The sequence below is a fragment of the Schistocerca gregaria genome, chromosome 1 (genome assembly GCF_023897955.1).
Source record: "Schistocerca gregaria isolate iqSchGreg1 chromosome 1, iqSchGreg1.2, whole genome shotgun sequence".
Taxonomy (NCBI): domain Eukaryota; kingdom Metazoa; phylum Arthropoda; class Insecta; order Orthoptera; family Acrididae; genus Schistocerca; species Schistocerca gregaria.
The window spans coordinates 870,372,350-870,389,200 of record NC_064920.1 but is presented as its reverse complement, the minus strand read 5'-3'; the positions used below and the strand labels follow the sequence as shown (position 1 = coordinate 870,389,200).

The 16,851-nt window shown below is 42.0% G+C and overlaps 1 protein-coding gene across 1 annotated transcript in view; it reads left to right on the top strand.

Annotated features, from left to right (window-relative positions):
- The first annotated feature begins 10,325 nt into the window (after positions 1 to 10,325).
- The window catches only part of LOC126273244 (venom carboxylesterase-6-like), a 143,242-nt gene continuing 136,716 nt past the window's right edge, over positions 10,326 to 16,851 (top strand). The window contains exon 1 of the mRNA XM_049976792.1: positions 10,326 to 10,570. Within this exon, the coding sequence (XP_049832749.1) occupies positions 10,370 to 10,570 (201 nt within the window). The 5' untranslated portion in view covers positions 10,326 to 10,369. The remainder of the gene's footprint in view (positions 10,571 to 16,851) is intronic.

Here is a 16,851-nt window from a genome sequence, read left to right as displayed (position 1 = left end):
TGCACTGACCGACCAACCACTAAAGGCATGGAACTCAATCCCACAAACTGACATAAGGCACCTGTAAGGCACAATGCTTGCATGTTTGCATGCTTGTATTTTAACATTCTGACGGTTTCACTGGTTATTAATGTAACAGAATTTCACATTTGCAATTGATTTTCTCGTTCTTACATTAACCAGTAAACTTGCAACGTTAATCTCTTAAATATGTTTCGTAGGTAAATGTGTTCTACGTTAATTATTTATTGGTGTCTTTTCCGTTAGCGTAGTTACAGGGTTAGTTACGATTTTTGTGTTTGGAACTATGGCATGTGTGCTAGCTTCTGGCGCTTCTGGTGGGGCTTAGGAAAATTATTTCAAGTGTTTTTACGCTTCCAAGGTTTTTTGGAAACAAATACAGTTTCGGCAGGTAGTTTCGCATTTAAACCCTCCCTGTTGCTGCTTACTTGTTAAAGCAAAACAGAAACGTCGGTCAGGCATACCTCATATTGAGAAACGGCCCTAGAAAGGAAACAACTGTATTAACATCCTTGGATCTGAAAAAGAGAAAGAAAATAATACTTCACCAATCTTTGCTTTGAGACGCCTGAATGCTTAGAGTAAACCACCTGCTGTCGGACGAATATGCATATAAATACTACTCGAAATTGAAATTAGACAGACTACACTTTGAATAAAGTAAAGAGTTTCTTCAGAATGACTGACGACACATCACCCTTCTCCCGAAGGAACGTAGGCACATCGCCGACAAAATATATACTTCTCTTTAAGAAACGTAGTTTTACATTTAAGTATATGCTGAAATTGTTTTCCATCGAGTGTTAGGTACATCTGCAATCGCCGTTCGTGAGATATATGAACAGAAGAAAGCACATTGGATGATACACCGTTGCGTGCTGTGGCGATTCAACGGCGCATATCGTCTGGCGTAGTTGGTGCTGCAGGATACGCAGCATCTTTCAATGCTTCCCACGAGAGAAATCAGGAGGAGTCAAGTCAAGACATCTCGTCAGCCACTGTACTATCCAACGGTCAGGAAGCATATTATTCAATATTTGCGTTGCAACTCTGGAAGAGTGAGCTGGGCAACCGTCGTGTTGCACCACATACAATGTCGCCTACGAGTATCCAATGGTACTGCTCTCAGAAAAGCAGATACAATGTTCGTATTTCCATTTAACATCCCTGAGATTAAGTAAGGTCCCACCACAATGAAAGTTCCTATGATGCCGCACGACAGGTTTACGCTACACGGTCGTTGTTGCTGTATCTGACGAAACCAGCTGAGTAGTAATCCATGTTACGTAAATATACATTATCGTCGTTCGTAATCTTTGCTTCCATGGATAAAAAGAATACATTGAAAACTGTAGTATCGTCTTCCAAGCAATGCAGAGCAAACCAACAAATTTGTATATGACTTTCTAAATCACGTGCTCTGAGTATCTAATGTAGTGACAAACGGTAAGGGTTGAATTTATGTCGATGCAAGATGCAAATGACTCTCCTCTGATTGATCCCACATTCCTTGGCAATACGTCTCATGCCACCATTCGCCATGAAAATGTATCATGTCTAACTTCTCCTCGTAGTGTAAATGTCTGCATGCGCTGAATGTTGAAGCAGGAACGATCTGCCGATAGACGACACAGTTCGTGCTTGTTCTGCATTGCAGAAAGGCTTGACACAACGACATAGGCTGGTGTGAGCGTGTTCACAACGCAGTAGCTGATTCCGGCCGACTTTCCTTTCAATTATTGAATATTTCTCTGACTCTTTTGAGAATACGATATTGCAATCCCTGTGTTAATCCGAATTACGATAGGATGTTCCCTTGGACATGCAAGCGATTTCCAACTCAAATGTCTTTTCTGTACGGAAATATACATAATGGATACACGAGTACAGGATGTAGATACATGGTTGACGGCAGATGGAAGGTTGGGTAGCGATATGTGGAAAATGTGTATTCGAGTCTCGGTCCGGCACAAACTTTAATTGTCGTCATTTCATTATACAGCTGATGGTTGTCCTTATTCGCAATTGCGAATACATTTCGTTTACTTTTGCGAATGGTTCAACCCCAACATTTACAAATATTATATGACTGTACTCGTCTTTCAAGCACTTTTGGGTCCCGTAAAAAATATAACATTGTATTTTTAAAAAATCAGACTTGCTTCAGTGTCTCAATATCTGATCGATATTAGAGTTAAGACTCTTGATCACGTACCAAAGTCCATGTGCCTTGATGTACCATCATTTTTCGAAAATCTTGTTTCCATATCTGGAACCGTTCACGAAATAAAGAGGTGTTATGTCCTACGTGACTCAATCTGTATAATTCATCGGACAAGACAGTTCCAATAAAATAAGAAAGATTTCTCACCAGAATATAAATTTGCTGGAATTTCAAGTCAACTGAGTACATTTCGAAGCGGTGTGACCAACATTCAAGAATGTTTCACAAGTTCTGTCTGTTTTCCCTTTTGGTTGCTAAACATAACATAATTTACATTTTTTTGCAATGTCTGAACGAAACTTCGCAAAATAATTGAGGTATCATTGTTCACAGGTAAAACAAGTACTTACACAAATGGAAACCAAGAACAAACATACTGGTATATTTAAGAATATGTGATATCAGTGGCAAAAAAGCTCTTAGAATACAATTCACGTTTCATATTCGTAAATTTGTCTTGTCTGTGTCATCTTTAGTTGCTTGCAGAAGTAGTTCTCTCTCTCTCTCTCTCTCTCTCTCTCTCTCTCTCTATCTGTCCTACAGGTCTGCAAAATATTCACCTTTGTGTCGATATAGACTGCTGTCTACACGTAAATAGTACTTACTCAGGAGGCAGTACGGCATCAGCTGCTACATAAAGAGTGAAGAATAACTGTCGCACTTGGCGGTCAGCACGTAATTCCTCATTCTAATTCAAGACAAAAATGTCTAGCAAAACGTAGTCCCGCCAATAGGGTTACAGAAATGTGATTTAAAAAACGAAGCTATGGCAATGCTGTAACTGCGTGCAGCATGGCCAAGAACACGTAGCATGTACTTTACACAGTACCGGAGTTGTCCCATTAGACGCGGCAATGCTGTGGACAACGATATGCAGACTCGGCGATGTTTGCGTCGCGTTCGCAACAAATATACATATTTCTTTTTAGTGAAAGCATCGAACTGTATTCAGTTTACACCACCACAATAAAGTATCACGTGTATTTCTTTCTGTTGGTGTTACCTTTATTTAAACATTAGACATAACATGAACTTTTTACAGACATAAACGACCACTTTGTTTCATCTATGACACAAATAAAGCCAACAGAAAATAATAGTGGATGCAGCAACATTGTCTTCATTCAGTGAGTTACAAAAAACACAATAGGTAGGCTAGAATAAATTCCACATTGTGATGCGAACATTAATTCCGTTCTGTATGTTTGACATCCAGAGCTATCTCCACAGAACCGGTATGTACACGCACGCTTTAGAGAAGGTGTTCAAAACGACCACCTTGTATTTGCAAACGCTTTGCCACTCTCTGGATCAGACTTTACTGGACCCTACGCAACATACTTGCGTCCACCATTGAAAAGCGGCTTACTCGCGAACTATTAGGTCGTGTACACACATGGGTGAAGTACTATGAACTTGTGCCTTTCAGTGTCACCACAAATACAAATTTAGTGGATTAAGGTCATGGGAACGTGGAGACAGAACACTGGACCTCAACGACCAAACCACTTTTCAGCTAACACTTCATTTAAATTGTTACCTACGTTCATTCCAAAATTGCGGTGCACGATCATGCTGAAACCATAGCTGTCGACGAATACGAAGTGGAGTGTTTTATAATGCGTCAGGAAAAGTGCTGCGAAAAAACGTACTATACAGGGGTGCATTCAAATCGTTCGGCAATAGGCAATGGCCCAAAACACTCTTTCCACGATTCCAACCCACAGGCTTACGCCAAAGCGAGGCTGAAAACCGCGTTCACGGATGATATGTGGATTATGTTCCGACAAATAATAGCTGTTGTGGAGATTAAGAATACCTTCACAAGCGAAGCTAGATTCGTTACTCCATGTCATGTTATTTATAAAATATTAACTGTCTTCCACTTGATGCAAAACCCATTCACAGAATCGTACACGTCGAATGGGGTCTTCTGGCTGCTGGTGGTGAGTTAACGTATAGCAGTATGGATGTAGTTTTTATGGTGCAACCTTTCTACAACCAGACTTGGAGATATTTAGAACTGCCTTGCAGTATCACGGGTACTTTGCCGAGGTTACTGGTGAACGGTTTCAAAAATCGCCTCCTCTGTTTGTGGAGTACGTATAGTCCTTGGAGGACCTCTGGAGTATCGATTTCACGAAGATATTCCTCCAGGCGTTGAAAAACATTCTTACCGGGATTGTGTCTTTGGGTATTCTGTGAAGCATACGCAGGAGCAGCAGCAGCTTAGTCATCGGATACACGCAGCACCAAAAGCATATCGACGTACTCATAGTTTGTGTACTCCATCGGGAAGCCGCCCTACGTGAACTTGATAGGTCCAATTATGGCTAGGCACTGCGCGGTTAGTAGATACACGCTTGCAAATTAATGTATCAGACTGTCATGTGATAGGCTACTGTCATATGGCAAAATGGTGTTCTTCTTATAAACGACGTGAACTACGGAACGGATGTCTAAAAAATGAAAGACGAACCAGACGAGGATTCAGATCCATAGCTCCATGGAGGATGTAGGTTTGGTGTACCAGCAGTTTACTCAGTGAGCTACGACGGCTGGTACGGTAGTGTGACGTGATACACGTTCCTCTGTACCTTCCGATGTGTTGCACATGTTGCAGTGTCGTCAGCTTCTCGTTTTCATACATGTGTTTTCAGATTGCACCCGATTTAATTTTGCTAGATAAACGTTTGTTTTGAAACTGGGTTAAGAACCGCATGACGACCTCCAAGTGCGGCATCTTTCCTTCAGCCTGTATACCGCATAGCCAAAAGATTCTGCACTCCTTTCTTACCGCTCTGTGTCTCCCGTCAAGCGTCACGTCCATTCGTTTCTCAATGCAGTCACAGTTCGTCGATGCATAACGAAAATTAACTGACTAAGAGAACTGCGATGTTTGGAAAGAGTCAGACCCGTATCGGCTCACTGGTTCTTTCATTTCGAAGGAAAAGCTTCACAGGAGCTTCATGGGTACAGACCCTCTGGTAGAGATTTCACTGTAATGTTGAAATGTCGAAGTCAAAAACATAGTGGCCGATTAAACATTTATTGAAGCAATCGCCAACAGCTGTTCAATAGTTTCTGGAATGCGTGACACAAAGTTGTCTATCGGGTGACTTTTTGATGATGTTAGAAACTTTCATTGCTCCTGGAGAAGGGTAAATGTATTAGTTTGAAGGAATGGACTGAAGTCCTGAAACAGCCGAGTCGGAAGGTATAAGCGAAGATCTTCTCAAGCTCCGCTTCAGCCTCTCACAGCACTCAAACTAGAGGCTCTAACTTCTGAACCCTGATAATGACACATAGAGTACCGCTGAATACTCACCAGTGCCCTCTGTTAATTTCCCCTGTTGGTGAAGTGATAGCGGCGCACGTAAGTTGATGCCACAGAGACTGAATATCCTAAGTCCATGGTGCAGCAATAATTAATTCCATTTACCTGCACAAGTTGCACAAGCTGCTGCATTTACAATAGTTGTTCACAATGGGGTCCCTCAGCTTCGGTGTTGGTATGGAATAACCACACCTCTTGCCAGAAGGTCCTCTTAAGTTTCGACAGGCTTCTCGTAGAAAAGACTTTTCACATCGTGCCACGAGAAAAAATAATGTGGAATGAGATCAAATGAATGTTCTGGCCACGAAACAGGACCTCCTCTTTTTATCCACTGCCTTTTTCAGACATTCCGTGCAGTGTATGATCCAGGTGTCCAGGGACCCTCAGTCCAATCTTGGAACCACATGCGTGGACGAATAACAAGGGCTCGTTTGGACTGCCTACCCTACGGCGGTACTAGTAGATGGATTCAACTGTCAGACGGATCAGATCGATTTTCGCTTATGACTTTCGACTCAGTCGCTTCACTAGCCGGGTGACTTGCCTCAAATTGATACAGTTACTCCGTCCGCGGTGGCTGAGCGGTTCTAGGTGCTTCAGTCCGGAACCACGCTGCTTCTGCGATCCCAGGTTCGAATCCTGCCTCGGGCATGGATGTATGTGATGTCCTTAGGTTAGTTAGGTGTACGTGGTTCTAAGTCTAGGAGACTGATGACCTCAGATCCTTAGATCCATTTGAACCATTTTTGATAAATTTATCCTTCTTCAACATCGCTGGAAGTGTGTAACATTATCACGGCATCATCCTGTATATGTCGTTCACTATCGCTATTGGTTTCGGTTAATAGCCGTCAACGTAGTATAAAAGTTTATCCTGTGACGACGATTGTTATCCGAAATCCATGTTAATAGTAAAGGACATATAGACAGCTGCGATTGATGCATTTCATAAAATACGTATTGTACGAACCTCTGGTCAGAGACCTTTGTCACCTGTTGCAGAAGATTGTCGTTAAAGTACCAGAATACAGACCAATGACAGAAAGATGAATGCTGCTGGAACAAGGCTCGGTTTTCGTGCTCGTGCTATTACACACAGGCAATGATGAATGCGTGCGTCATTTATTGATCTCTGGAGCAGTGGAAGATGGTTTTGCCTATTGATGGGTTATGTTTCATGATGCGCACACAGATAGCATGTCAGGGTCTAGTGGAGGCATGTACCAAGATATGTCAGCGTCAGCGAAATTCGATAAAGGTGTTGTAATATAATGCGCTGTTTTTCCTCATTTGCGTCCGGATTATTAACGCTAGCCGATGGTCAAGGGAAAGCGGGTGTTAATAAAAAAAATAGGCTATAGCAAGTTTCCCACACTACGGCAACAATTTCATATCAGACCTTTCTTTATGTGCATTGTGATGTTAGTGACCACAATATGAGGTTCACAGTCAATTATGTACGACTAGCGACGTATCCTGTCGGCCAGTGTTGCTGGCCTTACACTGAACGTCTGCTTACCATGTTCCGTTTTCAACGGATGGAAATTGAAACTGACCTAGAAAGACCGATACAAGACAGACACATTTTCATCTGCCATGAATGTCGGTGTAATACAGTAACCTGTAACCAAAACTTGTTTCGAAAATTTCAGGCGAGAAAGGTGCTCGTAAGAATCCCGGTATGAAAATTTACCATGGCTTAACTTCTTTCCATTCATTTCAGTCAAGCATCAAGATTTATCCTTTCTGCGAAATTCATAAAAGTGAGGGAGTTATGTAAATCATTTGCTGTTTTCCTGACGATCTTCGAAATACGAAAAAGTACTTACTGCAAAACCGTTTGGAATTGGAGGCATCCCGTACGCAAGTACTCTCCATTTATTGTTTTTTAAAGATACTCATTACTGAATAATAAAAACCCCTTCTAATTTTATGTGAGACGTGTGTTTCTCAAAAATGGCTCTGAGCACTATGGGATTTAATATCTGTGGTCATCAATCCCCTAGAACTTAGAACTAATTAAACCTAACTAACCTAAGGACATCACACACATCCATGCCCGAGGCAGGATTCGAACCTGCGACCGTAGACGTGTGTTTTTGAAATTTGCTGTTCCGTCTGTGATTTAATAAACGCATTACCCTCCAGATGTTTGCTCCTGATCCATGTGTAACATATCATTTCTGATCCACGCATTTTTGCTCTTTTCTGTGGCTGTTGTATAAGCCAGGGAAAGAGGTTTTCCCTATTCTGGAGGTAACTGTCTAGTCTTTCCCCAATTCCTAAAAATGAGTTGTGGTCTGGATGTATGAGACTACTTCAAGGTAAACGATTTCCGCGACCGTTTATTGCCAACACAGACTGCAGAGAATCCTCGAATAAAATAGCACCCTTCAGAAGCGCTGTCTCTGGGAACTACCAATGAAGATGTCTACATTCTGCTTCTGATTCTAACTGTCTGAAGCGTCCAAATTTCAAATAATACCTTGGGGTGATTTAGAGCTCGCGAAATCGATAATTTCAGAATTCTTGAGATGTTTGCCCTTCGTGATCAACCGAGCTATTTCTTGCAGTGTGGAAATTTTGAGAGGTTCCGAACGTGCTTTCCAGTGGTCAAACGTGTATTTCGGCTTAAACTTCCCTGTGTCCTGGTCTAGTGTTTCCTTTAAGTGAGTGGGCATGCGCCCCGTCTTACATCATATGGCACAGCCAGTGGCTGGCAGGACGGTGGTGTTTCGCTCAAGATGGCCTTCGCGAGGTTTGATAGAAGCCAATAAATTCGATGTGCTTCCACGAAAATTTGAGAGCGATGTTTTTATGCGACCCTTTCCCCATTGACTTTGAAGTATTTTGTCGTTGCAGTGATCTTCGGCGGGGATTGCTAGTAGCCAGATGGGGACGGTGTACTGAACTGTTAGCGGCGAATATGTTCCAGTCTCGCGGTTGGATCACGGAATCTTTCCTCAGACTTAGCCATTGACTTTGGAGTTGCGACAGTTTAACTCTGGCTTATGGGTCAAATCGAGGCTGGCGACCCGTGTTTAGAATGATCACGGAATCTTTCCTCAGACTTAGCCATTGACTTTGGAGTTGCGACAGTTTAACTCTGGCTTACGGGTCAAATCGAGGCTGGCGACCCCTGTTTAGAATGACTGATAGTGTAGCAGAGCGGAGACTTAATCTGGGACCGCCAATAAATTTTTTTCTGATTGAATTTGCCACGTACAGAGTAGCATAATTTTTCTCGCGTGCCACACACCGCTAAGAGTACGTGTATTCTAGTCGATACTATGCGTGTGTTTTCGTGTGATGCCACGGGAATCTTTGAGGACCGGACGGAAGGAACGTTTCTCCTGTTGACTTCATTTGGATACATAACCGCTACAAATATGATGAAAGTGATATTGTTCTGGAGCTAGTTTTGATAGCATGTCGTCAACCAGCACATTAAAAAAAGTTTTAAATGGTGTATACCACACATCACTTGTAATTTCAAAATATGTTGGTCACCTGATAGCGCTGAGTAAGTTGGTAGCCCTGGAATGTAACCCAGACTCAGTGCACCTACGCTTATTATCAAAAGTACGATGGTATGGAGTGTCAACCAAAATTTGTGACTTGTTTGAGGATTTGTTGGTAGAACGGACTCAGTCCGGTATATTGGAATGAGGATATCGGTGTGACACAGGGAAGTGTGTTTGGACCCTTGCTGTTTTATGTTGTATGTTAATGATCTCGCGTACAACATTAATAGCAATCTTAGATTTTTTGCAGATGGTGCAGTTATCTATAAAGAAATGCTGTCTGAAAGAAATTGTATAAATATTCATTCAGCTCTTGACAAGATTTCAAAGTGGTGCAAAGATTGACAACCTGGTTGAAACGTTCAGAAGTGAAAAACTGTGCACTTCACAAAAAGAAATAAACGCGGCGCCCTATCAGCATAATATAAAAGTCACACTTTGAATTGGTCAACTAGTACAGCTCCTGGGCGTAACACATTGCAGTAATATTAAATTGAATAATCACATAGGCGCAGTCTTAGTTAAAGCAGGTACCTGACTTTGGTTTCATATTAGAATACTGGGGAAATGCAATCACTCGACAGAGGAGGCTGCTTACAAATCACTCGTGCGATCCATACTAGAATATTGTTCAAGTACCAAACAAGGCTAGCACGGGATATTGAACGTACGTAGAAGGGGACAGCACAAATGGTCACAGGTTTGTTCAAATGGTTCAAATGGCTCTGAGCACTATGGGACTTAACATCTATGGTCACCAGTCCCCTAGAACTTAGAACTAATTAAACCTAACTAACCTAAGGACATCACACAACACCCAGTCATCACGAGGCAGAGAAAATCCCTGACCCCGCCGGGAATCGAACCCGGGAACCCGAGAGAGGGAAGCGAGAACGCTACCGCACGACCACAGGTTTGTTCGATCCATGGGAGATTGTCACAGAGATGCTCAATAAACTGAAGTGGCAGATTCTAATCTAATCTCTAATCTACTCATTTGGGAATTTAACTCCCAGAGTTTAGTTTTTTTCTTTTTTTCCGATCGCGTTTGTCTCAAGTGAAGACGTTGATGACTTCGACTTTTGCTCCATAATCAGGACCAGCCGAATGCCTCCTCTGCTGTGTCTGTACCCAATTAGCAGGGCAATAGGACACGACCTTGCCTGCCGTGATAAGCTGGTGATAACACCTGCGAGGTGCGCCGAGCAGCCAGCCAGGCGCAGCTCCACCGCGCAGACGTCGTCCAACCGGCAGCCACCAGCCATGCTGTCGCTGCTGCTGTGTCTTCTGGTGGCGACTCCCTGGACGCCGGCGTCTGGCGTCGCGACGGCGGAGCTGCCGGTGGTGCGCGTGGAGCAGGGCGCGCTGCGCGGCGTCTCCCTGCGCTCGGCGTCCGGCCGGCCCTTCTACGGCTTCCGCGGGGTGCCCTACGCGCGGCCCCCCGTCGGCAAGAGGCGCTTCAAGGTACTCGCTTCGCCACTCCGCTTCAAGAGCGCTCTAATTTGCCAATATTTACAAGCACACTGGCAAAGATGCTCCTGCTGTTTTGGAATTTAGTTTTCGAAAAACGTGTTGCAAGTGGTGTGTAGTACAAATACATCTACGAAAACTCCCTAAAACTTTTTTTAAGTGTTCCTGAGAGTGAGCAGACGCGTAAAACGTGGATACACTGTACCGGCAAATTGCCACCGCGTCGACGCACAAGTTCACTGAATTAATTAAAACTATGTTACACTGTGAAGTTAACATCCATTGTTACAATGAAGGATAGCGTCATTCAACGAAATTAAATACCTAATGTCGTTTTACCTAACTACACATCAAATATATGAGAGCTCAGCCGTTAGAGCGGCCAACCGTCGAATTTTATAAGGCGATTCCATGGATCGCTAGTTCAAATCTAACACGAAAGAACGTTTTAATTTATTTGTAAAACGATTCGACTGTCCTCTCATACGAAAACCAAATAATAATCACAAAACTTCATCACATGACCAGAAACAGCAAACAAAATGGTAGATATCGAAATAGACGACAGAGGGATAGAGAAACAATTAAAATCGCTCAAAAGAGGAAAAGCCGCTGGTCCTGTTGCGATACCAGTTCGATTTTACACAGAGTACGCGAAGGAACTTGCCCCCCTTCTTGCAGCGGTGTACCGTAGGTCTCTAGAACAGCGAAGCGTTCCAAAGGATTGGAAAAGGGCACAGGTCATCCCCGTTTTCAAGAAGGGACATCGAACAGATGTGCAGAACTATAGACCTATATCTCTAACGTCGATCAGTTGTAGAATTTTGGAACACGAGAGTCAGAGGGCCTTAGACACGGGTTCACATGTAGATGCTGTGTTTCTTGACTTCCGCAAGGCGTTTGACACAGTTCCTCACAGTCGTTTAATGAACAAAGTAAGAGCATACGGACTATCAGATCAATTGTGTGAATGGATTGAGGAGTTCCTAGATAACAGAACGCAGCATGTCATTCTCAATGGAGAGAAGTCTTCCGAAGTAAGAGTGATTTCAGGTGTGCCGCAGGGGAGTGTCATAGGACCGTTGCTATTCACAATATACATAAATGACCTGGTGGATGACATCGGAAGTTCACTGAGGCTTTTTGCAGATGATGCTGTGGTGTATCGAGAGGTTGCAACAATGGAAAATTGTACTGAAATGCAGGAGGATCTGCAGCGAATTGACGCATGGTGCACGGAATGGCAATTGAATCTCAATGTAGACAAGTGTAATGTGATGTGAATACATAGAACGATAGGTCCCTTATCATTTAGCTACAAAATAGCAGACCAGCAACTGGAAGCAGTTAATTCCATAAATTATCTGGGCGTACGCATTAGGAGTGATTTAAAATGGAATGATCATATAAAGTTGATCGTCGGTAAAGCAGATGCCAGACAGAGATTCATTGGAAGAATCCTAAGGAAATGCAATCCGACAACAAAGGAAGTAGGATACAGTACGCTTGTTCGCCCACTGCTTGTATACTGCTCAGCAGTGTGGGATCCTCACCAGATAGGGTTGATAGAAGAGATAGAGAAGATCCAACGGAGAGCAGCTCGCTTCGTTACAGGATCATTTAGTAATCGCGAAAGCGTTACGGAGATGATAGATAAACTCCAGTGGAAGACTCTGCAGGAGAGACGCTCAGTAGCACGGTACGAGCTTTTGTTAAAGTTTCGAGAACATACCTTCACCGAAGAGTCAAGCAGTATATTGCTCCCTCCTACGTATATCTCTCGAAGAGACCATGAGGATAAAATCAGAGAGATTAGAGCCCACACAGAAGCATACCGACAATCCTACTTTCCACGTACAGTAGGAGACTGGAATAGAAGGGAGAACCGATAGAGGTACTCAGGTACCCTCCGCCACACACCGTCAGGTGGCTTGCGGAGTATGGATGTAGAAGTAGATGTAGATGTAGATGTAGAACAGAATATTATTGTGTTTTCTTTGCTGTTTACATGCGCTTACATTTCCAATCGCTGTTCCACTCGTCACGTTAAACAAGATATTTTCTAGTTAATGTGACCACACTTTTTTTTACTATATTAGAAACTATGTGTTTTATCTTGGTACTGTTTAACTAGATTCCTTATCGTTTGAGCTTTTGCAGTTTCGTCATCTGACATAAAGACGAACTAAGTCTCCACTAACGTTTATTTACACTAAAAAACATAACAGCCCTTTTTACGTTTGTGTCACCTGAATATTGTACACGCTTTATACCTCTCCGTATAACCTAATCGTCCTACACCTCGTTGTACTGTGGACGTACGGTTATATCTTCACTACTATCAATGCTTTTCAAAAAAGTATTTATTCCCAAAGTAAATGCATTTTTCGTCTGTTGTCCGTTTCTATGATTAACACCAATGAGAAGTTATTTATAACACATTCCACAATCGAAACAACTGCTGCAATCAGTTCTTGTTAACGCTATTCTCATTTTCGTTTAAAACTTTATAAAATATATTACCCTTCTAGGAATCGAACACATGATCTCCTACATCGAAGTAAACTGTTCGTTGTGCTACGAAACGCCTGACAGATGGAGTGTGTCTGCTGCATATCTTCTAGACAGGAAATCAGCTCAAGTTTTACCAAGAACAATTTGTGCTTTGCGGCGTAGCTCATGACAGATAGTCGACAATCTAGTTATAAAACACGGACACAGTTCCAAAAGTTCTACATTTCCTTAGTTTTGAGCGAGTTTTTACGATGTTGCAGGAAGTAGAGAAAAAAATGCCCGTCGTTGCACATATCGCCGCTCTAAATGGCTGGCAAATAAACGCATCAGTTTTCGTAGGGCTTTTGCTGTCAGGGTTCACAAAATTCCATTCTATTGTTACTTAAAAGCTATAACTACGTTTTCCATCACTAAATGTAAAAGTGCGTAAAAACCTCGCAACTTCGGGTAAAGCTACTATAACCAAGCATAGCTTCTTCGTTTTACGCATCAGCTAATAATAGAGCGTTTACGACCACGTGACCAGATCTCGATACTTAATGATTTTTAAGCTTTAATTACATAAAACTAACAGATATTTAGTGAGAATATTAACCGTAAATGCTATTTAAATGTTATATTCAATCAGAATAACAACAGTCCGAACCAAATATTTTAACGCAGGAAAATATACTTTTATCCTCTTTGGAGTAATGATGGGTGCCGATTTTTAACTTGGGCATTTTACCTCTTTTATTGTGCGGTCGTCCAGTCTCTGTAATTTAATAATGGTCGGTCAAAACGAGTCTTACGTTGTTCCTGTGTGGTCTGGTTTTGGCAACCGGTCGTACTTTTTCGTCCCACCCTGCTGCGTCTTCTATCCTCTAGAAATCCCTTCTCTTATCGGGTTGATGATGAAATTAGTTGAATAACTGGTTGATAAAGAAATCAGCTGAATAACTTTCGCGTTCATAAAGACTCATATATTTTCACTTTAAAACTGGAGGTTATCTTACATATCATTAATGTGGCAGACTCGCTCAGCGTACTGCAGCGATGACTCACATAAACAGCAGAAACTAATCAAAAATATTGAATGTAGCCTAATCTTCGGCTTTCATTTATGATTTCAAAGATATTCTGTTTTCTTAGCTTCTATGACTACGTACAATTTGGCATAACCTGTTACAAAATACCGGTAATAAAGTTTATCTGTCAGTTTTCTCAAAATCTCTTTACCTAGAGGTGGAAAGAAACAGAAAGAGTTTCACGTTACTGACCACCGGCTGTCCCAATGAAAGCAGAGGTAGCCTATCGAAAATCCTTCGCACATTCTGTGCTGCTGGCCGCTGGGCTGACGTCACAGCGGAGCTTGCGTCGCTAATGACAAAGCCTGTACTGTGTTGTGAACTTGGGCTACAATGTAATGAAAGGAAGCGTAAAAAGCTGACAGTCGGCATAGCAGATTCAAACACAAACGATTTTAATAAGCATACCAGGAGCAATAATGTTAAAGGTCGATCAAACTAAATTCATTCCGCCGCACTTGAAATATTTAAATTCAAATTTATAACAGAACGCTCCTCTTCCCGCTCTATAATCCATTCTTCAGCAGTTACTGTATTGACAAGTTGTTCTAAAAGTCCTCTGATTTCGGACATTTTGTATGTTCTGTTTTGGTGCAACGTGGGCTTTGATTCTGGCCGAAATTAACTCGAGGTCGTTTAATTTGCAGTGTTACGGAGGAATTCAAAGAACAGTTTCCCCTAAGTTCTTAGGCGTTTCACTTACTGCGTGTTCATTGTGCACTACTATGTTTTTTTAACTATTTCTTTCTTTCCATCCTTAAAAGTGGCATTTTTCGATTTTAGCCATTTTGTTACATCTTATTAGAATTCACATTAGGATCTTTTCTTTTTGACGAAAATGACACTGCTCGATATCAAGAACATTTAACTGCGTTTTCCTGAAGCCGACAAAAAACATCTTGAAACAATTTCTCGAACGTATTGACGCAAATCTCCTCATGATAATTTCCACTCATTCTGGATTCGAAAATACACAGATTTCGACGAAACCGGTTTACTTCCATTGCATGTGATAATCAAGCATTTTCCTTTAACCGGTGCGCCATTATTTCCTGTGGATAAAGCGGAGAAAAACGCTTGTTTCGAGGATTTTATGGCGTTATCTACCCAGACTTCACGTCAAGTATGTCCTGCATTCAACCATGTTTCATCCAAATAGTATATGGACCTCCCTTGATCTCTCAACAATTTAATGGTTCATAGATGACAACGCCTCATTCAAATGATGTCATCCCTATCTGTTAGTATGCTATCGCGTCCAAGCCGAATATATTTAAAATTACTTTCTTTTAATAATTTATAAAAAGTAGTTATCCAAAAATAGCCCAAATCTGGATTTTCGTTCACGACAGCAAGCGCTTCGTCAATTGTTGGCAACTAGTTACGAAAACAATGTGTATTTTCCTTCGTATCGCATTTCTATCGAAGTCGTCGACCCTTCCTGATATTTTCTGTTGCGATTTTCCTTTGGTGGGAGGCTTCAAAGAGTGTGTGGCTTTGTGATCACAGGATAGTCTGAATAACGACAAACACCTGTACATGCAGCTGTTTTCAAAAAAATGTCGGTCATTGACTGCTGTGGACACAACAGCTCCGTTTTATACACATTAATCCTAGATCACAAAGCCTATTCCCATAATACATGAACACAAATCGTCGAAATTTTTACGACGTTTTACTATTTTCATAAAAAACACCACAATAAATTGAAGATACAATGAAAATTGTATACTGTGATTCGAAACAGAAACTTCCCTCCAAGTATTTCCTGCTTTTATTACTTCATTTACAGCATTTTGTGCACAGATTCCCCCGATGTACTTTGCAGTAAGCACGATGATGTTCTCTGCAACATGTGCCTGTCCTGCTTTTTATTTAGGTCAGATGTGGCAAAGACTTCTCTTGCCAGTCGAAGGTTATTCTTGCCTTTGTGATGGTGAAACTTTTGTTATGACATTTTATATGGCTATTCGATGGTGTGTTTGCAGACTGGGAGTTTCTAGCGTTTTCGCCATCCAGGGTTTAGCGAGTTCTTCATCTAGGCGTCTAAGGTAGTCTTTTCTTGGCAATCTGTTGGCTCTCCCTAAGAAGCCTAAATACGACTCTGACATGTGACACGTATGTAAGCATCCTGTCTGATCACGTGCCTCCATTCATGTCCATTGCGCATTCTCACGGCCTAGGGCAATTCCAGTAGGACAATGAGACACCCCACACGTCCCGAATTGCTGCAGCGTCGCTCCAGGAACACTCTTCTAACACTTACTCTGGCCACAAAACTCCTCAGACATGAACATTATTGAGCATATCTGGGATGCATTGCAACATGCTGCTCAGACGTTTGTGAGTATAGATAACCCAAGCATTCACGTACCCAATATTTATGATGCCATAAAACACACATAGAGGCAATATTCTGCTTTCCCGACTACACGAATAGGTGCTGCACATATGGTCCAGCTCGTCTACTTGAAATTTGATGGCATTGTAGTCCTCTATTATGTGTGGTTTCTGACTGATGTCACTGATACTGGGCTGATCGTGAGCAGTTGGCGGCAGCACAATCATTTATTTGTTTTTGTTTGGTGTGAAACCAGGGTTTTTTCTTTATCTAAGCAAAATATAGAATACTTACATTTCTGTTTTTTGTGGACAGTACTTCAGACGGCATTTCAGGTTTGTTGGAGCGAATAG